This window comes from Protomyctophum bolini (assembly GCF_963924005.1).
Source record: "Protomyctophum bolini genome assembly, chromosome: 13".
NCBI classification, from domain to species: Eukaryota; Metazoa; Chordata; class Actinopteri; order Myctophiformes; family Myctophidae; genus Protomyctophum; species Protomyctophum bolini.
The window spans coordinates 12,087,588-12,114,351 of NC_137874.1; the positions used below are offsets into that span (position 1 = coordinate 12,087,588).

The window sequence follows — 26,764 nt, forward strand, 5'->3', positions numbered from 1 at the left end:
CAATATCCAAATGCAAAACAATAATAGAAAAATAAAAAACATGAAATGTCCATGCTGATAAAGAGATAGTAATAGTAACAAATTGTACACAATATTAGTAGTATATTGATACACATTGAGGGATATAAAGCGTCAATAATGATCATAAGCTATAAAGTATGGTACTGCCTGACAAAGATCAGCTGAGGACAGACGGCCATAGCCAATATTGGGAGGGGACCCCCAGGACTGTCAGTGTTGGTAAAGTCCACAGGATGACTGGGTAGGCGATCTCTTCTTCTGTATCTCTGTCTAATGCAGGATGAAAACAGTAGCAGCGTGTGATTTGTTGCTACCATCTAGTAGTAGCCTAGTAGGCTATACAATGAGAGATGTTTTACAGATTTGCCCTGACAGGGACAGCAGCTATAGTGGATGTGAATGTAATTTTAGCTCTTGGGAGTTTTGCTACATTATCAATATGTCCATACACAGACAATTGTGTATGGAAATGAGGAAGAAGGCATTTTTTAAAGAAATAAAGAAGAAATTAAAATAAAATCAATATATATGGTCAAAGTGAAATTATAGTCTATTGTTTTTGTTTTACTTATTCTCAGTTCTCACACTATCAGCAACAATGATTTATTGTAGGCCTCTGTTTAATCTGTTATTAGACATGAGTCATAACTATGTCAGTGATGTAATTAGGCCTATCATGTGTATGCTAGAAGAGGCTGTAGTGGGCTGTTAGACCATGGAATGCATGCAAAACTCAAATCTAATATAATATAAGAAAGCTCCCTATGTGCAATAGCAATTTACCAGTTTATGAGGAGAGCACGAACGCATCAAGAGGAAAGGTGACTTTTTCCCCCTTTTGGTCCGTTTTGGGGGTGGGGGAGGAAGCATTTCCTTTTTACATTTCCACTTCACAATGTTCGCATCAAGGATCAAGCCTGTGCAAAGCAAGAATAGTCTAACTAAGGAATTTTTGTAACGGGACACTGCGTTAATGTTTCAAAAGCAAAGTGGATTTTTTTTAGATATTGGGAAGTTGACGGGATTCTTCCTGGCATCAGGGCAGACTAACGGGAAACTGGAATAATGATACCACAATTATTATTTCCAAAGGAAAAAATAAAGAAATCCATGTAGCCAGCGAGAAAGTGCCCTGCCGGGGACGATTACTTGCAACAAAACAGCGATTCGTGCACCCAAGTTATTGGACTGAAACTGAAAACGCGTGCAGTCCAACTTGAAAGTCCATTTCAGTCCAGTAGTTTAGTCGGCTGGAGGGTTATTATTTCCCAGTGGTTTGGGAATACGGATGCAGACAGACGGGACAGCGGCTGGCAAAAGGAAAACATTTGGCGTCTGGTGTTTCTCCACGGAAAAGGACCTTGTTTTGGACTTTTGCAGCATTTCTATACCCGCCGGACAGGCGGCAAAACATCAGCAACGTTCTGTGCGTGTTGTGAGGAGTGTTTACACGGTCACCTCTGCTTTCTGTCAGCAGTCAACTCTTTATCGCATCACACAGCTGCAGCAACAACGGCCGGGGTTCGAACTTCGCGAACCGTGCAAGAGCTATTATATCTCCCCCGGTTACTGGATAGATACAACCACTTTTATTAGTCACCAGAAGACGCATCAAAGAGACCAATTTGGATAGAAAATATAAGAGGTTCACTATCTTTAAGAAGATAGGAGAGCTGGACGTTTGTTGTGGTAAAATGCTGCTTGGGTGAAGCCTGACGAAACCAAAGGGAACCCCAATGAGTGGCACACAGTCAACACTCACGGACAGGTAAATAGTATTTTAAAGCTCTTTTTGGTTAAAATTCTGACTCCGTACGGGGTTTCATACTGCTAAACTACAATGGATTGAGGTTTTGCTCCTGATTCTTATCATCCACCCCCCCCCCACACACACACACACACACATACACCCAAGTTTTCCAACTTATGAGAAAATTCGACTGCTTGGTCAACTGCACGTACCGTCTATATATATATATAGCCTAATAGTCGATGAACAGAGGCGTATCTGGTGTTCACGCTAACAAATGTAAAGTTTAGTAATAACATGGCTCGTAATATTGTTTAAAACGTTAGAGGTTATGTAGCATATACTGTGGGAAAAGGTTTCCTCTCTGGAGGAGGAAGCAGGCGGGTGGGTGGGGGACCGGGGGTTCCTTTGTGATGAGGTTTACCAGTGTGAGCCAACAGGGGGCATAGTCATTAGTGTACTACTTGTGTATTTACCTCAATGCTAATGTGCCCTTAATTGTGACTAATGGTATTGAGGGGAAACATGTGCATCTGCAATTGTGTTTGTGTGTGCTCATGTCTATTCAAGTATTCCAAAATCCTTAATTAAGAGGCATTTTTTTCATTGGTGACGAGCTGGTAGTATGTATACTCTAATAGAATGACACAAAAACGTACATATAGCCAGTAGCACTGATGAATGCAGAATAAATGTTGTAAATCACAGGTGTATGTTTGAGGAGGGAAGATTCACATTGGAAGCCAGAGTCCAGAGGATGGCTAAATTATTCACAACATGGGCTGTATCAACTCTCTGTGCCTGTGTTGCACTAGGAGGACAGTGGCAGGTGCAGCATCTAATATGCCTACACTGACATGGAGCTATCGGTTACTTGCTTGCATCTGGCATAGTAGTATTAGTGTAGTACAGATGCTGCTATCATGTGATGATCAGTACATTTAAGTTTGAACTTTACCCCAATTTATAGTATACAAAAAAAGAAAAATAATATAGATCGATAACAGATTTAGTTATTGCACACATTTTGTTATTAGTTGGTCACATTGCTGAAAGGGGGAAAAGTCCTGAAGGCATTCTAGGTTACATTTACAGTATCTGACTTTGAGTATTCTGTCTGTACACGTGTACTAGTAGTACCCACTACCCACATCAAACTCTTTGGCAGTCTTACATTTATTGTAAGAATGATACTTGGCTAAACACTGTAGAATGGAAAATACATTATTTCCAGCCTTTTCTGATTCCATCCCGCTGAAGTCATCTGTGTATTTTTACTCTCCGGCACTTTGGAGAGTCCTCTAAGGAAACAGAAAAATACCAGCACACATGGCTGCCTCAGAAAGTCTAACAACGTCATTTGATTTCTTCACCCTCAGTCCTTATAAAGATACTGTCACCAGATTAAGTTCCCATATATGTCTCTGTCCTTTTCTTTTAAGGCATGCAGACCTCTTCATGTTGCTGTGCTTCTCAGTAATGTTTTTGTCAATGGCCATCCCTTTAGTTCTGCCTCCATTGAAAACAACTTGATAAATCAAAAGCACCGCCGTCCATATTTTTAGTGTTACATTAAAACTCCCAGCTATGCACTGTTTGGCTGAAACTACAGGCACCAGTGATATCATATCATAAAGAGGGAAAAATGGTGGAGAGAATATTTCAGCAATGAAATGCCTTTGCCACATTCATTTGTAAGTCATTACCAGAAACACAATTTCTTTCTGACTAAAACGAATAGCAATGTGGGTATATTAAATCAACATTTAAAAACGACTCGATTCAGTAGATATCTGACTGGATCAAAATTAGCAGATGAGTTGTGATTGTTTTTGACCACTCGGCTGTAGGCCAAGCTGTCTATAACAGCTTCTCAAACACAACTCAAGCTATAGTACATGCATGACATCATAAAATAGAAGCACCTCTCCAGCCACAAAAGGCTGGAAGTAAACATGAAACTTGGGGCATAGTTGAAATAACGTGAAAATCCACAGTATATAATTGATATCTGTATGCATATTCATAGTGTGGCTGCACCACTGAACACCATATTGTGATCTGACTTCATTCATATTCTGCAAACATTAACATAGTACCTTCTATCACCTACTGCTATATTGGTTCCATATTAGATCGATGTCTTGTTTTTTTGGCCAGGGTCACAGCACAAAGTCAAAGTTTAGCTCTATGCTTATTTATACATAGCATGTGGCATGGGTGTAGCAGCATCTCATGGACTGCATTTTTAAGGCCCCTTAAAAAACATACAATTGGAATAAGAAATAAGAATTCCCTTATTGTATTTGTCTGTTTTTTTTCTTAACCCATTTTGAGCGGGCACCCCTTTTGGTGTTACATACATTATGTTATAATTTAGCTATTGAAAAAGGGCAGATCTACAAGCTCATGAGCTATGAGCTTGTAGATCTGATCAGATGTATAAACTTGTAGGTACAGTATGCTATTTTAGAAAAATCGTTAAAACGAGCCTCAAATCTTTCAGAAAATTGTCATGATTTAGAAGAAGTTTTTAAAATTTCGACGTCAGGCCTGAATGGGTTAACCGTACAGTCGGTTTTTGTGAAATTTGGCAGTATGGTAGAGGGCTATGCCAAAAGGTGAAGACACGAAGCCCACAACCATTGGCCAAAGGGTGGCGCTATAGCACTCAATTGAAAATGCTCATGATCCGTTTGACCGTCAGCAATAAAGTTTCGATACACATACAGTAATGCGTCTCATCATACCCAAACAACTTTAGTGTTCTGACTTTTGACCTCTGACCTTTAGATCAACCACAATTTTGAATTATATGAAAAAGATATCAAAATTCATACATTATTATGGCTTATTGCTTGGTCCTGCCTTATTGCTGCTTGAAGCTATATTTGTTATTTACCATAGTCCTACTAGACCCCAGGAAATCAAATTACATCTGTCCACATAAGATCACGGGATCTACTGAATGTGAAGAGGGAGGTGGCAAACTGACATATTAAACGACACGGTATGGCATCTCCCTAGTATCCTAGTATATGTTTTTGTTAAGATCGGTCTTAGGAATATATTAAAAAAAAAAAAAAAAAATGGGGTGGGGGTACTACTACTCCTCTGAAAATGATGTCCTTTAACCCAGGGCTGCTTGCACATCTGCATATTGTACAACATGGGCTTTATGTGTATGACTAGCTGGTTGTCTACTTTACTGCAAGCTGCTGCTGTCTGAGAAGCACTTGTCCCTTTCGGTTTTTGAGGTCAAAATTGAAGACTGCCTGCGAGGCTGCAACACAGCATTGGAGGAACAAAATTCACGGCCATCTGACATTTATCTTGGGATATAATTGAGTGCTATTCACAAGCCCTGTATTTCACTACAAGATGTCAGAGGAGTCCACAGGAACAGATTTCTGTTGTTCAAGCAACAAGGTTTCTCACAGATTTTGTTGTGTCAATGTGATGGCACACTTCATGGAACATCACTGGCACTGGGCCCTTTCCTTTCCAACAGGGAAAATGCAATGACTTGCAGACATGTGGCTCAGGAGGTAGAGTGGCAAGAAGGTTTTTGGTTTGATCGCCTGCTCCTCCTTGCATCGCGTCAAAGTGTCCTTGAGCAAGACACTAATTCACTAAACCCCTAACTGCTCCTGAGTAGCAAGTCTATGCCTTGCTGCATACAGTAGTTGCCTCCGCAGTTGTGTGAATGTATACAGTATGTTTGAATATGAGGCATACATTTTAAAGCACTTTGCCTGGTCAGTAGGCTAGAAAAGTGCCAGCCTATATAAATACAAGACTATTACCATACAGGTAGGTACATGCAGCGAAATGTTGTTCGGACATGTTGCTGCTGGAAAATAGTTACTTTATCAGTGCAACGTTGTCTGAGTTATAGGCCATCTATTTGATTGATGAATGGCCCAAACAACACGGTTTACCAAGACCACCCCCATCTGATAACGTTGTCAGCGCTCTGTCTGATACAATAACCTAGTAGTTGAATAAATTATTCAATTATTATACGCTCTGCAGCTGCGATGAGGTGCTCAGGCCAGGATTATATTACATAAAAATGTATAGGTTAATACGAATGATATTTGCTGTCTCTGAAACACTGTTCAAAGACATTGAATATTGCAGCTGTCAGGAATTACGTTCCATTACGTGCATCAAGTGCATTACCCCAGGTGAAGGAGTTCAAGTATCTCGGGGTCTTGTTCACGAGTGAGGGGAGGACGGAGAAGGCGATGAGCCGGAGAATCGGAGCGGCAGGGGCGGTATTGCAGTCGCGGTACCGCGCTGTTGTGACGAAAAGAGAGTTGAGCCAGAAGGCAAAGTTCTCTGTTTACCGAGCAATCTTCGTTCCTACTCTCACCTATGGTCATGAAGTGTGGGTCATGACCGAAAGAATAAGGTCGCGAATACAAGTGGCCAAAATTTTCTTCGACGGGTGGCTGGCACCGAAGTTCAGTCACACGAGAGAGACTCGGAGTAGAACCGCTGCTCCTTCGCCTGGAAAGGAGCCAGCTTAGGTGGTTCAGGCATCTGGTTAGGATGCCTCTCGGGCGTCTCCCTAGGGAGGTCCTCGATGCACGTCCCACTGGGAGGAGACTCCGGGGCAGACCAAGGCGCAGTTGGAGGAAACACATCGACTCACTGGCCTTGGAACGTCTCGTAATCCCCCAGGAGGAAGTCACTAATGTTGCTCTGTTGAGGGAAGTCTGGAGCACTCTGGTGTAGCTGTTGACCCGTGACGGATAAGCGGTTGAAGATGGATGGATGGATGCTGTCGGGAAGAAACCACCTAACTCCAAAAATATTAGTTTTTTCAGGAAATCAAAAAAATCCTTATATTTAGAAAACAAAGCAATAGTGCCACATCAAAGTTGTTGTAACTTTATATTTTGTCAATTACTTGCATGAGAGGGGGAGAGGTGGTGGAGTTAATTGCTTTAGCAGACATTTTGAAGGTGCGATGGAGTTAAGAGGTTTTGTCCAAAGCGTCTTTTACTACACACAACAACACACAGACATAAAGGGTAGCACTGATTTATGCAAATAAATCTAAAACTTAAAAAATTGAGTTAGGAGGTTTCTTCCCGACAGCAACGATATGTTATTTCAAACTGCAGTTTTCATAAGAAGCCTAGTAGAGTAATTTTGGTTTATGTTTAACCTAATTACCCCAAGTTGGTATAATGTCATTTCTTGTTTTTCTTTTGGAGGTACAGTAGAAGGAACATAGAAAGTACAGTTCCTGAAGAAACGATGTAGGTTCACTGTTTGTAGGTGGTTTCTAGGGTGTAAAATGCTGTTTCTAGGGTGGAAGAGGCGGTTGCTTAGGTGTAACGAGTGGTTGCTAAGGTATAACAGGTGGTTGCTAGGATGTGGTTGGCAAGTACTGTAGTTGCTATGTGGTTGCTAGGGTAAAACAGGTGTTTGTTAGGGTAGTCGGTTGCTTGGGTAATACAGGTGGTGTGTAGGCAGGTGGTATGGTGTTGCCATGGTAATGCTAGTCCCCAACTGGCTACTCGGCTAGGGAACATCACCCTTGACTTGACTTTTGGATTTTAGCCAAAGATTGACGTAAATGTAAAAATGTTTATAGATTTCAGTCAGTCTCATGTCTGCCTCAGTCATTCCAGGCAGTTGGATATTGAGAAAAAGACTAAAATGATGCGAGGTGATCCATGTTGTATTGCTTCGATCAAATTGAACAGAAGTTCTCTTTCTGTTCTGTTTTGCCCAGAATGGTCATGTGCCACCTGCTCAGATGCAGGGGGTGACCAAAGAATGTCAGGGGAATTTTTTGCTCTTTGTCACGCAGTATCGCTGATGTGGATGTTTTCTTCTCCACACCCCCCCCCCCCCACCCCCCACCCCCAGAGGGCCTCGCGGGAAGCGGTGACATCACTGATAAACAATGTCTGTCCGGCCCTGCCAGGCCACCAGCCCTTCCTGAAAAAGCTGCTGGCTACAGCCATGCAGGATAGATGAAGCTCAACTCATTGTATCTCCTGTATACAGTGCAGGTGCATCAAATCAGGCCATGGACCTCTGTGCTATAGGAAGGCTCTGACTGTACACAAACACAGCTGCAAAGTATAGTGTGTGTGTGTGTGTGTGTGTGTGTGTGTGTGTGTGGTCATTTTGCATATTTATGGCACCTCCTGGTCTATAAGAAGGTCTGTCTGTGTGTCTGTGTCTGTCCAGAACTAATCTCACAAACCGCTGACGGATCAGTGCCACAGTTCTTGTGCACACACTGCCAGTAGGCTAAAGAAGTACTTCCAGATATTTGTATATTCTCATATAATGCAGTGGTTTTCAACCAGTGGGGTTCCAGCTAACCAAATGGTTGCTAACGAAATGGACCCTTATAGATATTTAACTCTTGAAAGTATAACATGAAACCAAATGGACCCTTGTTAGATCTTTAACTCTTTAGAGCATTTCTACGCTCTCAAGAGTTAAATTATTGTTAAACATCTGCATCAGTTAATTACCAGAAGGCTACACATTTAGAGACTGTAGAAGAATAGTTACTTTGATCAACATTTGCCTGTCATCTCTCCTCTATCTCCTTTCAACATCAATACAGAATTGTGGACAAAATCTTATCCAACGACAAACAAAATATATAATTAGTATAATAAGTCTTGGGTCTGAGAGAAGAATACATCTTATCAAACGGTGGTCCGTGGTTCAAATGCGGGATAAACAATGGACTTTGATATGAAAAGGGATGAAAACCACTGTGTATAATGTTTCAAAGTTGGCTAAAACCTTGAGTCAATCATAGATTCGTCATAACACATCTCACTCACATCACAGCCATAAATGATGTCCGGGATACACATGGGAGTCTCTCTCTCTGTCTTTCTCTCTCTCTCTCTCTCTTTCTCTCTCTCTCTCTCTCTCTATACACACACACACACACACACACACACACACACACTGTACATTACACTGCTGCATCCGACCCACATTGATCAAGGTCCAACATTGGGTGTGTGATAGGATAGCAATTGAAGTTTTCTTAACAACTAAATATATATTTATCATCATCATCATTTTTCTACCGTGGTCGAGATCATGGATTTCACAATGCCACGCCAGACTTTCCGGTCCTTCATTGCCATCCCCAGTTCCTGCTTATTGATGCATGTGTCGCTAGCAATGACATCAGGGAACGGAAGTTTTCTACCTCTGGTCTGCTTTGAGGCAGAACTCCAGAGAAGAAGGGAAGATATACTGTAACCTTATTGTCAGCTCTGTAACAGTGGCCGGGAAACTGTGTTCTTCTGGATCGGACTAGTGAAGAAACACGGGGAAGGTTGCCGTATATTAGATTAGTCGATTAGTCGATTATTATGTGTTGAACCTTGATCAATGTGGGTCGGATGCAGCAATGTAATCGCCTGAACACTGAATGAACTGTTTCAAGACATATGGACAGAATGCTGAAGCAGCAATGAATTGCTAACCAGGCACATATAATTGAGCCTTTTGTAACTCTGTCTGTATACTAGCCTGCAGCATTCTGTGTAGTCCTATTCAAGAAAAAGGAAAGTAGAGCAGAGAATGGAATTTGAGTTTTATCTACGCAGGCCTTTCCGACAATTAATATTCCTCTATCTCTGACCCTCTGGAGCTTAGTGGTTTGTTGTGATCATCCCTTAGGAATTGTCTGGTATTTGTGGCATCCAAGGCACAAGTGGATGGCTATTTCTCTCCCTGATAACAGCAAAGCAAGCGGGGAGTGGCAAGTGGAGAAACTCCTCGTCTATAAATGCCAGCAGACAAAGGTGACCTCGAAGTAGAGATGTAGGGATATCCGTTTTTTCCTTCACGATACCGATTCCAACACGCAATAACTTGCATATCAGTCAATACTATTTTAACATTTTCTTAGAGTTATGACGGTCCTTGAAATTAATAGGTTTGGGCCATGGCCAGCCTAGCGGTCCGAACACCTAGGCTGGTAATCCAGCATGTCGCGGGTTCGAGTCCCGATCCCGACGAACCTTGCTGCGTGTCTTCCCCCAATCTCTCGCCCCGCAAAAATCACACCCGTGTGAAGTGAGGGCCGCTAATATATTAAAATGTAACTCATGTTGATTAGGTGGTGTAATGGTGATGTAAAACAAACGGTGCCAACACAAACATTAAATGCCTTTAACAATAAAGAGAAAATATTATACAATAACGGGTACATTAAAATTTTCCCTTCATTGTCAATGGCGTTTACAAAACAAACTTTGAACTAAAAACAAACATTACACCTGTGTATAGGAGGGGCTGGCACCCCTCAATAAATAAATATATATATATATATATATATATATCTTAAAAAAAGGTTTGAAAACCACTGACTGATCTAGGAATAAATAAAAAATTCCAAATATGACTATAAATGAAATATCGTCATGTGATAAATGATGGGGTATCGGATTGGCATATACTCACCGTCCGTACCAGCATTTTAGGTAGTAACGGCATCTTTTCCCATATTGGTATCAGTTGAAAATGTCACCAGTAGCTTGTTTACTAAAAGTTCAATGACCACATAGAAAAAAGGAAATAAGTTAATAATTTATTAGCATCACCATTCAAACACAGTTCAGCAGCTTTAAGGTCACCTTTGAGAGTTGTTCCAATACTGTACACGTAGCTGCTCTGATCATGAGTAATTTGAGTACTTCAAAGGTAACTTGAGTACAACAGTATATTTGATGTCAATGCAATGCACATTTTGCTGGCACGTTATTTGCAAACAGTCTTGCATTAAAGTAATGTAGCGTATTTGGAGTGAAATATTCCTTGATATCCCAGAGTTCAATAACAATATGTCAAACCATTAGTCATATAGTTTGTCAGTTGTTAACTGATGCTCTTGTCTAAATTAACTTATTATAAGATGTATGCTGAGTGATAAAAGGCTGAAGAACTCCAGACTATAGCATCTTTAGGAGAGACGCAGTATGTTGCGAAGCGAAATTCTACATTGTATGGGGTGCTTCACTCATAATAAATAACTGTTTCAAAATTGCCACCATTTTACAACAATGTATAAATTACACAAGATTAGCACTGGGATTTCTGTTTCTGTTTTCTCAAACCTTATACAAATGTATCCCATTTATATATCCCATCCACTTTGTAGTTTATTTGACTAAAACACATCTGCTTCTTTGGTCTCAACATGGTTTTCTTAAAGTCTGGACTCTGGAAGGGGCTAAATATCCACTGAGTTCCTCTGTCTTATCCAGTGCTACGCGTTAAAATCCTGAGTGTTAATCTAACTGAGAGTGTACCATTTGTACACTCAGAGATAGATTAGCACTCAGGACTTTACTGTGTACCTACCTACTTAGCCCCCACAGACTGTCTGTAGTGTTTATAATGTCTTTCCTCACTCAGTCTAGCCCTGTCTTATCGATGCTAATCTCCACAAACCACAGCAGAGCAGAAGAACTTTTAAAGATTTTCCTGTTCCCAAAATACAAAGATACCACCACCATTTTCATCTCCCTTTTTTGGCGTCTCCCTTTTTTCTCCAGCGTCACGGGAGCATGATTTACTGTATTTCTGGAAAGGGGCCTTTTTGAATTCAGCTATCACCTCGAGAAATATTCCTTGATCTCTATTCAACCTTTTGATTTATCTGCTCTCTTTCGAATCACTGTAATGACTCAGTTAAGGTTTATAATCTGTGTTGTTTGTGAGGGCACTTAAAGTCGGCTCACTTTGGGAAGCCTAGTATGACATTTCTCCCCCAGACCCTGCCTCCTGTCTTCTGCTGCCCACCCCTCTCCCTCTCTCCGTCTTTATTCTCAGCCCTCTCCCACATTCAGGAAATGGGAGCCGAGCCAGAAGTCCTCTCTATTTCCGGGAATCGGTCCCACAAAGCTGCAGTGTAGTAACTTAGCTCTGACGTGAGAGCCATTGTTAAAAGAGCAGGGCCCCCATTGTCCACGGGAGGAACAGTAACACAAACAAAAGCCTCCCGCGGAAGGAGAGCAGTAAGGGAGAAGCGAAGGAGACAGAGTCCGTGCTATTTATACATTAAAAAGCACCAACCTGGCGTCTCTGTCTTCAAAAAGGATATGCATGTCGGATCAGCCAGACAGGCAAACCAGAAGCAAGGGGCTCGTTATAGGGTGCTGAAAGACTGGTGGCATTATCATACTGCTCCTTTTGATTAGGAAACGTTTAACCCATATTTAATCGAATCAACGAAACACAAGCGAGAGGCCTGGTTAGCACCTTGCACTACTAGGCACAATGACAGCACTTGTTGGAGGCTGTCCATAAAAACTTTCCACTCAATTTTTTCCAGCGGGTTTAAACCAGCAATATTCCTCGCACATCCCCCCCCCCCCCCCCCCCCCCCCCTCCATCCCCACACACACTCTCAGCAGGTGGTGTTAATGCTGCGGAAGCACTACACAGTAAAACTGTCAGTGTTCATTTGTAAGTCTGAGCGTGTGCAAATATAACCAAAAATGCTCCATTTGGTTGCATTTGTTCAGAGTTCAATTAACACCCGGGAATTTACAGTGTAATACTTGTGTACCGAGGGCCTACAAGTGGAGAGGGTATAGCTGCTGGTGTCGTGTTGCTTGTGGGGAAAGTGAGCCAGGAGTGACATGAGGTCAGGTTATCACCATAGTACCTCAGGCAGTGTTTACATCGGTGATGCTGATGGGAACATGGAAACGATTCATGAATGCATTTAGAGTCGCAGGTGGTAGCACGGAAGCACTGCGTAAATGGCTGCTTCTGTTCCGTTTAGGATGTCAAATCAGCTGCCCGGAAATCAGAACCGATGCATTACAAGAAAAAGTGCCCCTCGGGTCACAGGTCTACTCTCCACCAAGATAGGAGCCTATAGTGGGAATAAGCGGTCACAGTTTCAAGCATTCATGATTTGCGGCATTTTGTACAAAACTTCTGAAAACTGTACGGAAGCCAATTCTAGCCAATCAGGATGGAATAATTATGGGAAATCAAATGGGTCTGTCTTGATCACATGACTATAGAGATCATTTGTACGTACCGTTTTGTCTGAAGGAGTAATATAAAAAAATGTGTTTCACAAAGTTCGGCCTCCTGGTGGCGCTATAAAGAGCAGATGTGAAAAATGCAGGTCGAAGGTTTTTCCTTTGCCTCTAGGGCGAGTGCATACAAACAAAGTTTGACACAGATTGGTGCAGTTATAGGTAAAAACTCAAATGGGCCAGTTACAGCGCCGCCATGAGGTTGATATGTGGTGGCGCTATAACTGGCCCTTGTGGAAATTCCGGTGGAGAGGTTTGTCGTTGCCATCCAGGGAGTGTGTGTGGCATGTATGCACAGTTTGGCACCGACCGATGGTGCCGGAGATTAGCTGGTAACAGACGGGCGGACACACGGACGGAATGTGAAACATACTCTCCCCATGACTTAGTGGATCTAACAAGCTCACAACCGTGATTTTATGTTTTATTTTTGTGACACACCATGATTTTTATTTCTTTCAGTAATCTGTTGTTAGTTGTCTTTACAGACGCTTCCAGGCCTTGGTTTTGCCACACGAGCCGCCGTAGTCTGCTAAACAGAATGTTATGTTGTGTGTTTTGCCAAGTCCCGGAAAAGATGCGCTGTGATCGGTCAGTACAAAAAATAATAATAAGTCATCAAATGGCAGGTGTGGGGGATTTGCTAGGGTTGGAACGGCAATCAATTGGTTCATTTGTGGCACGGCCAGAGACTCTTTCTGGTGGTTCTGCACAACCACCTATCCGAGCAACTTACCACCAGGCACTGCGCTCCCTCAGGTCATCTGTGTGCCTTCCTCTCCATCCATATGCCCAAATATGGATGATTGACATTATAGTACTGACATCATTCTGGACAAAACATATTAAACTGCCTATTTGCTTGTTGCACACCAGTTTGTACTGTCGACCGCCACAAACTGTCAAATCTCAGCTTCTCTGTGAAGGAACGTTTGAAATGTTGAATTATTAGGTTTAGCTATTTGCTACCTACCTACTTTATGCATGTAAAAAAAAAGTAGTATTATGAAGTATGGTACAAGTTTCTATCTATAAAATAAAATAAATACAGTTTCAGTTTTATTGATTTAGAATTATTCTGGATCCCTTTTTAGTTTCTCAAAGAAAAATAAATCATCGATATCAGATGAAAAAAAGTTATATAAACTATACGTATAGAGTATAATTATTTATTTTAAATTGTCAATTGCTTTAAATTGACTTAATCTTGAACTATAGTGATATTAATACTAAATGCCTCTGTGTATATACATGTATATGTAATTTGTACGCATCGAATATCGCCCTGGGCGAAACTAGTACTTGCGCGCTCTGCTTGCGCAAGTAACTAATGAATGTCAAATGATATTTTTGTCAAAATAGCCAATCAGATTGTGTGATCATTATCTATCCTACATTATTTGGGGGCTTGTGCACTAAACCCTCAAGGCATAGAAATTACTACAATACCATCAGAGTGTTTGACACCGAGACTAACCTCTGGCTGAACACACCTTCTGCACAGCTTCGTCCAAAAGAACGGTACGGTCATTCAGCCTTTACCTACAATAGAGAGCTGTACATATTTGGTGGCCTAACTTACCAGCAGGAAAGCAATGATCTGTGGAAATTCAGTCCAGAGACCTTCTCCTGGGAGAAGGTTGAGACCAAGGGGGACTGCCCGTTTCCGATGAATATGGAGTGCTACTGCTGTTGCATGGTGGGAGATCGTATCATCCTCTTAGGACACAATCTTAGGAGCAATCACCTGTATGTCTTAGACCTCAGTCCTAGCCTCAAGACATTATGCAAACTAGCAGTTATTCAGTACGGTCTGGAGCAGTCAGAACTCCCACGCGACATCAGATGGGAACTGGCAGCCATGACTACCGACAGCAACTGAAAACATAGTCCACTAAGCCCACTAAAACAAATAAAACCCTCACAAAAACATGCAGTAATCCTGGTCTCTAAAACTACCTCCCCCTGGCCAGCCGGGGCGCCTGATGGAGGGGAAAGGAACTGGTCGGAATAACGTGTCCCTTCCACGCGCTACGTCCGGCCGGGGAAATCCCCCCCTGTCAGGTGAAAAGAAGCAGCTTGGACTCCTCATGCATAGAAGGAGGCATGAGGTCAGTCCGCTGCCCCCCCCCCCAGGTTGGCAGAGGAAGTGTAGCGCCCAGGATTACAATAGATAATTGGCACTGAAGGGGCACGGTGGCACAGTTGGTAGTGCTGTCGCCTCACAGCTAGAAGGTCCTGGGTTCGATTCCCGCTCAGGACACTGTGGGTGCTGGCGGCGTGTTATATAAAGTCTAATTAGTGACTGTTCTAAATGTTTTTTTCCCCACAGGACTCCTAATATTCTCAACAAGGACCATCCCCCAGACAAGAAACCTAAAAGTGATAAATCTCCTGTCTCCCTCAAACATGAGTTTGACCCAACAGGTAAGACGCATTGCAAACCAGTCACACAGAAAATTGTGAATCCCGTACACAGTTTTCTGTATGCCCTACATACTGGCAATACAAACAACCGTGTGTGTGTGTGTGTGTGTGTGTGTGTGTGTGTGTGTGTGTGTGTGTGTGTGTGTGTGTGTGTGTGTGTGTGTGTGTGTGTGTGTGTGTGTGTGTGTGTGTGTGTGTGTGTGTGTGTGTGTGTGTGTGTGTGTGTGTGTGTGTGTGTGTGTGTGTGTGTGTGTGTGTGTGTGTGTGTGTGTGTGTGTGTGTGTGTGTGTGTGTGTGTGTGTGTGTGTGTGTGTGTGTGTGTGTGTGTGTGTGTGTGTGTGTGTGTGTGTGTGTGTGCGCGGCTACAGGTTTGGTCCAGCGCTGTGTGATCATCCAGAGAGATGAGAATGGCTTTGGGCTGACAGTGAGTGGAGACAACCCTGTATTTGTACAGCTGGTCAGAGAAGGTAAGAGTCTGGCTGCACATGAACACACACACACACACACACACACGCACACACACACTAATACGAATGTAGACTGAAACAAAGCTATATCGTTTACAAAGTGCTGTACAGTAAAATAAAGCATGTCCAAAACCAAAGATGACCGATTGGCTACTGCCAAGGTAATACACACAACACATCGCAACAGAGGTTTCGCGTTCCAATTTCTTTGTCTTTTGTCCTGCAGATGGCGCTGCGATGCGAGCTGGTGTCCAGACAGGCGATAGAATCATTAAGGTGAGAAACATTTTTGTTTTCTGAGAATGAACAAAAACTAAAAACTCCCAGGGAGTAACAAGTGTAATGAGTGTAAAGTATTACCTTTTCATGACTCACATTGAGAACGCAATTCAACACATTTCAACATACATTTCAAACGCACTGGTTAGACATCAGTCTAATGTCGATAACACATCTATTTAAACATCATAGCATAACAAACATAACAGTTTATCTGCATAATTACAGGTGTTACATGGGAAACACCGGTTTTATTGTATATATATTATATTGTACGTATAATGTATAAAAAAGTATACAGTAGTAATAATGCCACAGACGAAAAACAGTCCAGGTCCACACTATTGATCCATAATGTATAAATGATAAGGGTTCAGGACAACGAGGCCTTTTCGTGGAGGCGTCAGAATGAAATGTGGACTGTTTTTCATCTGTGGTACTCTAATGTAGGAATTAGATTTGGACTTTTAGTTATGTTGAAGGGCTTCAGGGCTCAACTCTCGTGATGTTCTTCTTCGGCAGGTTAACGGGACCTTGGTAACACATTCCAACCATATAGAAGTTGTGAAGTTGATCAAATGTAAGTACCTGGTTTCCATTACGCTTGACATTTAATACTGTGTACTTAATATTAGTTGTAATGGCATTAGCTTGAGTAGAGCTTTCATTTGAGCCTAAGGTTCTATGACAATGTTGAAAAAGTGACTTTTCAGAGCTGATAAGAAATGCAAACAGGTTAAATCATTAAATTAACATCAATTATGGATTCTTCAGACCAAGAAGTCACAGAAAACAAGTTCTACACATCACTTGAGGCCAAACCATTGAAAAGTTAATTTTCGTCATAGCTGGTTGGATTTGGATTTGGGGCTCTAAGAAACTTTCCCCGTCCGTTTAAAAATTACACCCCGGCCAAATTAGTTTAAGACAAGTTAAGACTAGTTTATGACAAATCCATTGAGAAACGGACCTTTGCTCTCCGTGGTCACGGAACTGCCATAAACGACCCAACTCTTAACTCTTAATTAAGACCTGAGGACGATTCTACAAATAAACCAGTAATTCTTTCAAGATTTCCAAATGCATTCTAAACCAATAAATCTTTCAAGATTTCCAAAAGTAGCAGATGTGTATGCTTGCAGAGCTTTGAACTTGTATATCTGCAATTTTGCTAAAATCTAAAATGACACAGATGCTTTCCCAATTTCAATGCATTAAAGACCTGTTGGTTTGACTTGCCACACATGGATGTCAATATTGTATGTGTGAGCATCAGCAAACCACATGGTGACAAGGTTTGCAATGAGACTATGGTTCATTACTTTTCAATTTCACTCCAGGCATTTTCATTGTTTGTTCTGGTTGCTGCCTTGGTTGCATTCCGCGGAGCCTGCCTGACTGTACAGTTTTTGCCTTAACCCTCCTACTTGTCCAAAAGATTAGGTATTTTATAATTGGCAAAGAATATGAAGATATTCTACTGTGTATTTGCTTAGTGGTGTAAACAAATGCATTTGATTACACCACTAACAGTGTATACACAACAACAATGCACACTCAAGTACAAAAGTAGTCTAGACTACAAGTGCATTAATTGGTGGTACAATAGAGTGTACACTACACAAGGAGTTTATTATAATACAAAGCTGCAGGAGTTCCCAGGGAGGGGCCCTGCAGCAACATAGAGGCATGAAACAATGTTGTAAAGTAAAACACATTAGTTTTTGCATTGCCAGCTTCAAAACCTATCAATAAACTTTCAAAATTCTGAAACAATACCGTTTAGTTGGGTGAGTCTTCAGCCTCCAGTAATCAGTGAGTCATTGCTGTCTCTGCTCTCTGGGTGAAAAAGACCCCCAGACCCACTGAACAATGGCTCACCCATGCTGGGTTTTAACAAGGAGCAGTCATTAGCTGAAGGGGGGGGGTTTCCAGGAAACTGAACGGAAGTTCATACGGGTTGGGTTGGAACATTCACTGTTGTTGTCTTTAGACATAAGGTACAATAAAAGTGAAGGCAAAATAAAAGAGGTATCAAAGGCTGATATTAAGCAAGTTGGAACAGGTGTTGGCCAAGTTGAAAATGCAAACATTTAATCAAACAACTAGTTGATAGTTATTAGGGCAGCCGCGCCCGGCAGCCGGCGAAAACTAGAGTTCTCAACAGGCCCGAAAGTTAGTGCCCGGCCCTACCTGGGCCCTCATCAAACCCTGTAAACTCAAGACACTGCCCCCGCTGCCACCCCTAGATATACTGTATGGAGCTGACCTGTTTTGACATAACAGATATGCTGATCTGACCTCATCAAACCCTGTACACTGAAGACACGCTCCTTATATGGCCAGTACAGAATTCATTCCATATGTTGATGTGACCCCCCCATGCCAAAGCGCCAGCACTCGCCCAGCAGTCTGCCGTCACCCAGGCGGATGCGTGCACGCGACCTCGCCCTTTAGGGCGTCTTACTGGTATTATATGATCGGCTATTGATTATTCTTATGCTCGAATATATCAATTTGTTCAATTAACTGTCGCCCATGTGTCAACAAAGGTGTCAATGGTCAGATTTGACAGTCATCTCTCAAACGTGCGAGCCGCTCATCCGTGGCTCTCCCTTTGCCTCTGCAGCGGGCTCCTATGTAGCCCTGACAGTACTGGGGAGGCCCCCCGGACTCCCCCACATCCCCCTGGAGGAGGAGGGGGCTCACAGGGAGCAGCAGGAGGAGGAGCAGCAGCAGCAGCAGGGAGAGGCCTGTCTCTCCCCCTCTCCATCCTCACCCCTGCTGCCAGACAGAGAGGACCACAGCACTTCCCCACTGCCTCCCACGGTACGTGGGTGGGTGTGTGTGTGTGTGTGTGTGTGTGTGTGTGTGTGTGTGCGTGTGCGTGTGCGTGTGTGCGCATGTGTTGTAAATCAGTGGTTCCCGATACCTTTTCATGACAAGGACCCCCAAATTGACACTAATTATCCCGCGGACGCCATTATTGGCATTATGCCAATAATGCCAGGGACCCCCATAAGAGAAGATAGCATTGATTCTCAACCCATTTCCCATTTAATTTCAAGGACCCCCCCATTTAATGGCATTTCTATCTCTGGGACCCCAATTTATATTGAAAAAACAATGTCAATTTAACTCTGAGGGTGTACAAATGGAACCAAATGACTTTTGTACACTATTTGTACCCCATTTGTACACACTCAGATTTACAGACCCATAAGGCAGGGGTTCTCAATGTTTTTGGCTGGGGACCCCCGGACATGCTTTGGCCATGTCTTGGAGGGTCACGGCCTGAAAAGGTTGAGAACCCCTGCTTTAGATTAGACGGCCTCAGGCTGCTGTGCTCAATGTAGGAGTCAGCTGGGCACGTGGGTGTGGTCGACCTCACGCTTCAAGCTCTATGCTGTTCGTTCGTTTGTGCCAACTGCTGTGGACATTTTAAACAAGAAAATGTTTAAATAGTTCACCTAACACCCACTGTTCATGATCACTGTTGCTGTGTTTATGTGAATTTTGATAGTATTTTAATGCATCTGTGTATTTAATGTAATGTTTTATTGTTGTAACTGACCGCTGGTGTGCCAAAGACAAATTTCCATTTTATGTAAATGTAATGGACAATAAAAGTTTTCCTTATCCTTATCCTTCCATGACATTTATACTGGGCTTCCTTTAAGCAGAAATGCACACAATATGAATGTTTGTGATCTCAGTTTCATTTAGCACATTTCACGGGGCATACCAGCGCGTGTGCTTGAAACGAGTCATCTGCTCGGTTCCTCATCTGCTCTGTGTTTAGTCTCTGTAGGAGTTTGTGGGATTTCGGGTTACAGTAACAGCACCATCACTTCCTTAAAGAATAAAGAAGAACGTGGCTTTATCCCACGGCCAAGTAGTCACGGCGCTCATAGAATACAGCTCTGAATAACATTTCTCTCCACCTCCAGGAGGATAACGGAGCTCTACAATGCCAGAGTGCTGATTGCCTGCACAAGACTAAGGAGCAAGGGGACTCACAGGTGTGTGTGTGTGTGTGTGTGTGTGTGTGTGTGTGTGTGTGTGTGTGTGTGTGTGTGTGTGTGTGTGTGTATTAGAGTGAGAGAGGGACAGACAGACAGACAGACAGACAGAGGAATGTAATAATACTAAGTCACCATATGCCTGTGTGTGCATGCGTGTGTGTTTGTGCATGCACTCAGGCTATGAAGGAGGATCACAGCAGAAACCCTCAGGCTAAACTACTGAAGGAGAACCAGGAAGCTGGCAGGCACCATCCACTGCTACAAGACCAGGTCATACACCTCTCATTAGCATACCCCTACATCGCCCTGTCTGTGACCTCTCCCTCCACTGAATCCCGGGATTTGGTCACGTACTGTTAAGATCTGGCTTAGGGGTGACCAGCGATATGGTCAGATTCTTACATTTTTGAGGGGCGCTGGCCCCTCCTATGACCCGGTTTGTGTGTCTGTGTGTGCCCCATAGTGATGATTTGATTGGCTGAGCATGGAATGTGACGTATGATCAGAGATTAAACTAGGGTGCATTTTGCATCCCAAAACGCAGTTTATAGTTAAGGGTTAATAAAAGTTAGTTTAAGTTAATAAAACAACGACCTCTGCATCCACGGGATGCACTACTGTACTACTGTACCGTTTTTTATTCTAGTTTATTTTGCTAGCTTTAGTTATAATAATCATTTATTCTGTTTTCTACATGGATATAACCATATAACAGCCCCTGAATCGCTAGCCACATAAAAAGATTATGTTCAGGCGATTTAGGGTCTGGTGACACTCCCGAAGGAGGTCTCAGACTCGACGAATCAGCGTCGTTTCAACTCGATGACGTCAAACAACAGTGCCGTCCAGAAACAAACAAACATGGCTGCCCCCACTGCGGTAACTCACGACCGTATCAATCTGGCTATTAAATTGACGTATGATAAATAGTTTCTTTGAAGACACGAGAGGTTTTATAAACATCATCATCCGACATATTTTACCGCTTTTGTTTACATGCTAGCAGCGCTCGTTGGCTTTGTTTGTTTGGTTAGCAAACGGGTTAGCCATAGCCACATGATTGACAACAACGTCATCTGCTTTCCTACTATTCTGATTGGTTGGTATGAACCAATCACCGAATACTGCCTCTTTGGCAACGCCCATCCCAGAAACGGTTGTAGTAGGGAGGGCTTTCAGACTGAATAATGGAGTGAAACGAAATGAAAATTCAGGCTGAGTGTCAGGCTACATATAACATGAAATGGGAATTAAATGCTGCAAAACGTCGTTGAAGTGGGACTCATAAAATGTCCCTGGGACTCATCTAAAAGACCATCCCTGCATCCCGGGACTCATTACATTGAAAACCATTTACATCACTGTATGATGATGTATGATGATAAGAGCGCCCCTCACTTCACGCGAGTGTGATTTTTTCCCCCTGAACATCGTATCAAAAATGTAGTTCCGCGACTCCCGGGTATCTGTAGTTCATGTATGCCTAAATTAATGAAGATTGTAAAAAAAAAAAAAATTAAAACAAATAATCATGTTGCTGCAACAAACGTTGAAAGTGTTTTTAACTTTTTATTCATGGCACCGCCTATGATTCTAATCATAGGCCTTGTTTAAAAAAATTCCCAGAGGATGAGCATCACCGCTAAATGTACATTTATATATAAAGTATGTGCAGTATATGCATAACCCATTTTAGGCGGGAACCCCTTTTTGATGCCACCGAGTGGCGCGCTACGAGCTTGTAGGTCTGCTATTTTTGAAAAATCGAAGAGCGACTGACATAGAAGACATTTTTAGAATCTGATCTCAGGTCGGAATGGGTTAACATGTGTACGTACTGTATGTGTTTCAGGACGGTGGCTCGCCTGGCTTGTGGTCCAGAGATGGCGATGTGGAGGAGGTGGACACTCCCCTGATTCCACGATGGGACGGTGGCAGCAACGGCCCCTGGTCCAACGCCACTGTGAGTACAGTGGTGGGGGGGGGGGGCAGAGTGGCATTCCGACGCACCGCCATTGCGTCGGGAACAACGTGGCTTCTTCCATGTGCGGTTGGGTTTGGGTCAGGGACAGGGTTAGTGATGCCACGTGCCGTGTGTAACAAGAGTGTACAAATGGAAACTTAATTGACACTTGCATTGAGATTTTCATTTGGTCGCATATTGTACCCTATCACACCGCAAGTTTACAGGTGAAAAACAAGTGGGTGAAATTAATGAAGTGCGTGCTCAAATAGAAAGAAAATAAATACAGTTACTTGAGCAAGTAGTAGCAGCTATCAAACGTTTAAGTAATGTATACTGTGCGTAAGTGATAGTGTCTGTGCACCAGCTAAGAAGTGTAGTACAGTGTAGTTGATTGTTGTTTTTTCCCCTCTATTTGTCATGTTGTCACTGTGGTGTTGCGTGTTTTCCATGTTGGCACAGTAGATACGACTACTTGAAGTTACTATAGACAACCCTATGGCCAAAATGGTCAAATGTTGTAAGAGCACTTTGGGAAGAGTACGACAACGTCAATAAATACGTACGTAACAAAGCACGTCAATGGAGATGTGACACCAGTCGCTGTAACTCTGGGTCAAATTCCTGCCCCGCATGAATGGTCCTTTTGTTCTACAATGACTCACTCGACAGGACAAATAAATGTCACACCTCTAGTTTCTTACTTGAGATATGAAAGTGAAGAATGACTCGCGTGTTGTTTTTGCGTGAAAACTATGACTGTGGGCGAGGAAAGTTTATTTATTTATTATGATGTACTGGTCCACAGTCTGGTGCTGCATTCAACACTTACTGGGAAAGTGCTTACACAGCTTTTTCTGTAATAACGGGTGTATTTTTACCACAGTCTCTAACGGCGATAAGGCTGTTGTTTAAGATCTCAGGGAATTTCCCTGTATTCAGCACTAGACTAAACAGACAATTTTGCCTGTGTGTGTGTGTGTGTGTGTGTGTGTGTGTGTGTGTGTGTGTGTGTGTGTGTGTGTGTGTGTGTGTGTGTGTGTGTGTGTGTGTGTGTGTGTGTGTGTGTGTGTGTGTGCGTGTCAGGGGCATGGAAGCCCCCTCCCACAGAGTATTTGCCAGAAAGAGATGCCCAGCCACGGCCCAAAATTCACCCCCTTAGATGGCCTCATCTGTCCCTCAGCAGACCCACAGGAAACAACTGACCTTGTAAGATCACACGCACGCACACACACACACACACACACACACACACACACACACACACACACACACACACACACGTTTAGAACATTATTAAATAAATAAATGATCAAGGACAAAATAAATTTCAAGCCCCCTAAAAACATCCGACCAAAATTCTAAAGTAGGTCACTTAAATGAATGAATATATGAAGCAAGGCTATTCAGCTGGCCAAATTCGGCCAATGAAGTTTTCAAATTATTATTATTATTATTAGTTTATTATTAGTAGTTTTCACAGATGTTCATTACTATTGTAACTGACTGTGGTTCAGTTAGACACTTCAGCTCAGGATTAAACATGCATTGCAATGATATTGCATTCAGTTTGGCGGTGTGGCTCTGCTCATGTGATACATGTGATTACCTGCACAAGACTGACACAGAGTCTGACATCATAAACGCCCAGGAGCAGAGCATAAGATACAGTTATTACATGAACATAACATTGGATCTTCAGTTCCACGAGTTTAGATACTACATATCATAGCACAATCCACAGTACAATCTCAGAATCAACCATCAACATAAGCACTATGCCACAGGGAGGAGACCGGGGAGGTGGAGGGAGTTTAACCCATTTTGGGCGACAACCCCTTTCGGTGTTTTAAGCATTATGTTATGCTTTAGCTATTTTTGAAAAATCTTTGAATATATATTCTTTCAGAGCGAACGTCTCAAATCTTTGCTTCTGGGGGGCGTCCCTGGAACAACATATTTTCAGATGGGGGGTCGGCGGCCAAATACATACAATACAATACCATTTTTGGGGTCCTTGACATGAAAAAGGTTGAGAACCACTGATATAGAAACATGGGTTTTTCAGAAAACTGTCAGGATTTAGAAAACATTTCGAATCGTCCTCAGGTCTAAATGGGTTAACCCCTGGCGGCTGTACAACATCTATGACCGCTAACACGTGGAATGAAGAGTGAATAGTGTCATCTTTAATAAACCACCTGAGTATCACTGGGTGTGTGTGAGGGCGTGTGTGAGTTAGCTTGTAGCGAATGAGAATCAACGAAGTGAGGTTGAACGTGGAGAGACACACTGACTGTGGGCGGGGAGTGATCTAGCAATGTACACGTTCTGAACATCTGAACATCGCTATGTCGTGTTTATTGTTGTTCAGGACTCCAACTCCCAGTGCATCGTGGGTAGCCCCTCCGCCCGCATCATCCCTCAGATCATTGGAGCAGAGGACGACTACTTTGATGCACAGCAAGAACAGGTACTGCAAAACGCTATGGCAAATGATCAGGTTCTGCAAAACACTGTGGCAAATGATCAGGTTCTGCAAAACACTATGGCAAATGATCAATTTGGTTATTGAGGGAACACCTTGGAATCTAAAAGAACTTCAGTGGTTTTGTTGATTTTAGCCCTGCTAGTGGAAAGGATGACTTTTAGCAGGGCTTTTAGACTTAGACTAGCCTTTTTAGACTCCCAGATATAGTATTTTTCTTTTAACAATTTACTTCACGTCTTGAAAATATTCATATGAAACGTTACATTAAATGTTTGTGTGAATGTCTGTTCATATTGTGTTGTGTCCACATACCTATTATTGTCCCTTCTCGTGTGTGTGTGTGTGTGTGTGTGTGTGTGTGTGTGTGTGTGTGTGTGTGTGTGTGTGTGTGCACGCGCGACAGATCAGTGGTCAGTGTAGCTGTTTTCAGAGTATAGAGTCCCTAAAATCCCGACCGGCTCACCTGGCAGCGTTCCTCCACCATGTGGTCTCACAGTTTGACCCTGCACCTCTGGTACGCACGCACACACGCACGCACGCACGCACGCACGCACGCACGCACGCACGCACGCACGCACGCACGCACGCACGCACGCACGCACGCACGCACGCACGCACTCACTCACTCACTCACTCACTCACTCACTCACTCACTCACTCACTCACTCACTCACTCAATCACTCACTCATTCACTAGTACGTATTAACTTATTACTTTTTCAATATATAACAAATACAATAATGTTACAATTCAATATTCAGTATTACAATAAGCCTTGCAGTGTTTGTCAGCCTGTAGAAATACTGGGTCACACAGTATTCTCACTTGGTTGTGGACAAATAACTTTAATAACGTGTGTGTACTAGAACAAATGAACATTGTTGATTTGCTTCTCTATAAGTTGGCCTTGTACGGTTCATTTGAATGGTATAAAGCAGGCAGGCTTACTTTAACCGGTAATATTACCCCACTCCATTTGCATATGGTTGCCATTCAAAACCATGCTTCTATGGCAACCAGGAAGATATAAGTACTTGATTGTATTGAGACTTTACCCCATATCTTGTTTTTGTTCTTTTACGTGTGCTCAAAAGCAGTTTCTGTTCTACTTTCAATCATAAATTAATTGCGTGTGTGTGTGTGTGTGTGTGTGTGTGTGTGTGTGTGTGTGTGTGTGTGTGCGTGACTGTTTGTGTGTGTGTGTACTGTGTGTGTGCGCGCCTGTCCTGGACTAGCTATGCTACCTCTATGCCGACCTGCACAAGCAGAGCACCTCTAAAGAGACCCGACGTCTCTTCATGGATTTCCATTCGGTTTTCCTGGATCGAGCGGCGGTTTGTCATTCTCCTTCTTTTAACAGCATGTTAGACGTAGCCACACATCATACTGGCGTTACACAGTAAATCCTCTGTGTTAATTTTACCACATGAACAAGAGTGATGTGGAGGATTTGGTGTGGAGGGGGAAAAGGAGCAGTATAACCACAGTCAATGGCAATATAGGGTGAAGTGGTTAAAGGCGCAGTGAAACGGAAATGGTGAACAACATGAAAATGGTGTTTCCACATGAAACACCGGTCTGAAGTTTCTGAACCAATCAGAGTGTCGCATCCCTTCAGGCGATGGGACGGTAGCTAGGGACGGTGGCTAATGCTATGCGCAACAGCGTGGTGTTGTTTGTTTATAAATCAGACGGTCGCCCAGCACAACCAGTTTACTGTTATGTGGCTTATTTCTACCCTATAATGTTTTCAGAAACATATTTTAGCGTGATGATTAAGTTGAAACCGAGTAATACACTGTCTGAATGTTATCTTGAATGGAAATAAAAACGGAGAAATCTGTAATCAGAAGCAGCTGTGTTGCATGGATGCGCAGACATGGGGAATTAAACATGTGAGCTTCATTTTTATTGGCTTTTATCGATGTGTATCTCTACACGTCATCACGCAGCACGTTTTCGTTTTAATAAATAAATAATACAATCGTTTTTTGATATAAAAACACACAGAAATGAGAATTTTCCCATTGTTTTGGCATCCATTGTTAGGTATGCCCATATGATGACCACGGATATGGTCTAAAAGTGTGAAAAACGTATTTTTCATTTCACTGCGCCTTTAAGTTTATATGGATACAGACATAGCCTCTGTGTTCAATGTGTGCGTCTTTGAAGTTTGAATACATTTTCTGAAATGTTATGGATCTGCACAAACCAGAGCAATTCCACGGGAAGTTGTGAGGATTTGGGGGTGTTTACTACATATAGTTCTTT

General features: G+C 42.6%; 1 protein-coding gene across 3 annotated transcripts in view; it reads left to right on the forward strand.

Annotated features, from left to right (window-relative positions):
- Positions 1-853: 853 nt before the first annotated feature.
- arhgef12b (Rho guanine nucleotide exchange factor (GEF) 12b) overlaps positions 854-26,764 on the forward strand; it is a 52,898-nt gene continuing 26,987 nt past the window's right edge. The window contains exons 1-13 of one of the 3 annotated variants that reach the window (XM_080780570.1): positions 854-1,789; positions 15,170-15,264; positions 15,633-15,731; positions 15,958-16,007; positions 16,533-16,590; positions 18,640-18,839; positions 19,961-20,032; positions 20,213-20,305; positions 21,888-21,998; positions 23,085-23,207; positions 24,373-24,471; positions 24,893-25,003; positions 25,726-25,824. In XM_080780570.1, the coding sequence (XP_080636696.1) occupies positions 1,758-1,789; positions 15,170-15,264; positions 15,633-15,731; positions 15,958-16,007; positions 16,533-16,590; positions 18,640-18,839; positions 19,961-20,032; positions 20,213-20,305; positions 21,888-21,998; positions 23,085-23,207; positions 24,373-24,471; positions 24,893-25,003; positions 25,726-25,824 (1,242 nt within the window). In that variant the 5' untranslated portion in view covers positions 854-1,757. The remainder of the gene's footprint in view (positions 1,790-15,169; positions 15,265-15,632; positions 15,732-15,957; positions 16,008-16,532; positions 16,591-18,639; positions 18,840-19,960; positions 20,033-20,212; positions 20,306-21,887; positions 21,999-23,084; positions 23,208-24,372; positions 24,472-24,892; positions 25,004-25,725; positions 25,825-26,764) is intronic. The other 2 variants (XM_080780571.1, XM_080780572.1) reach the window with 2 other exon arrangements.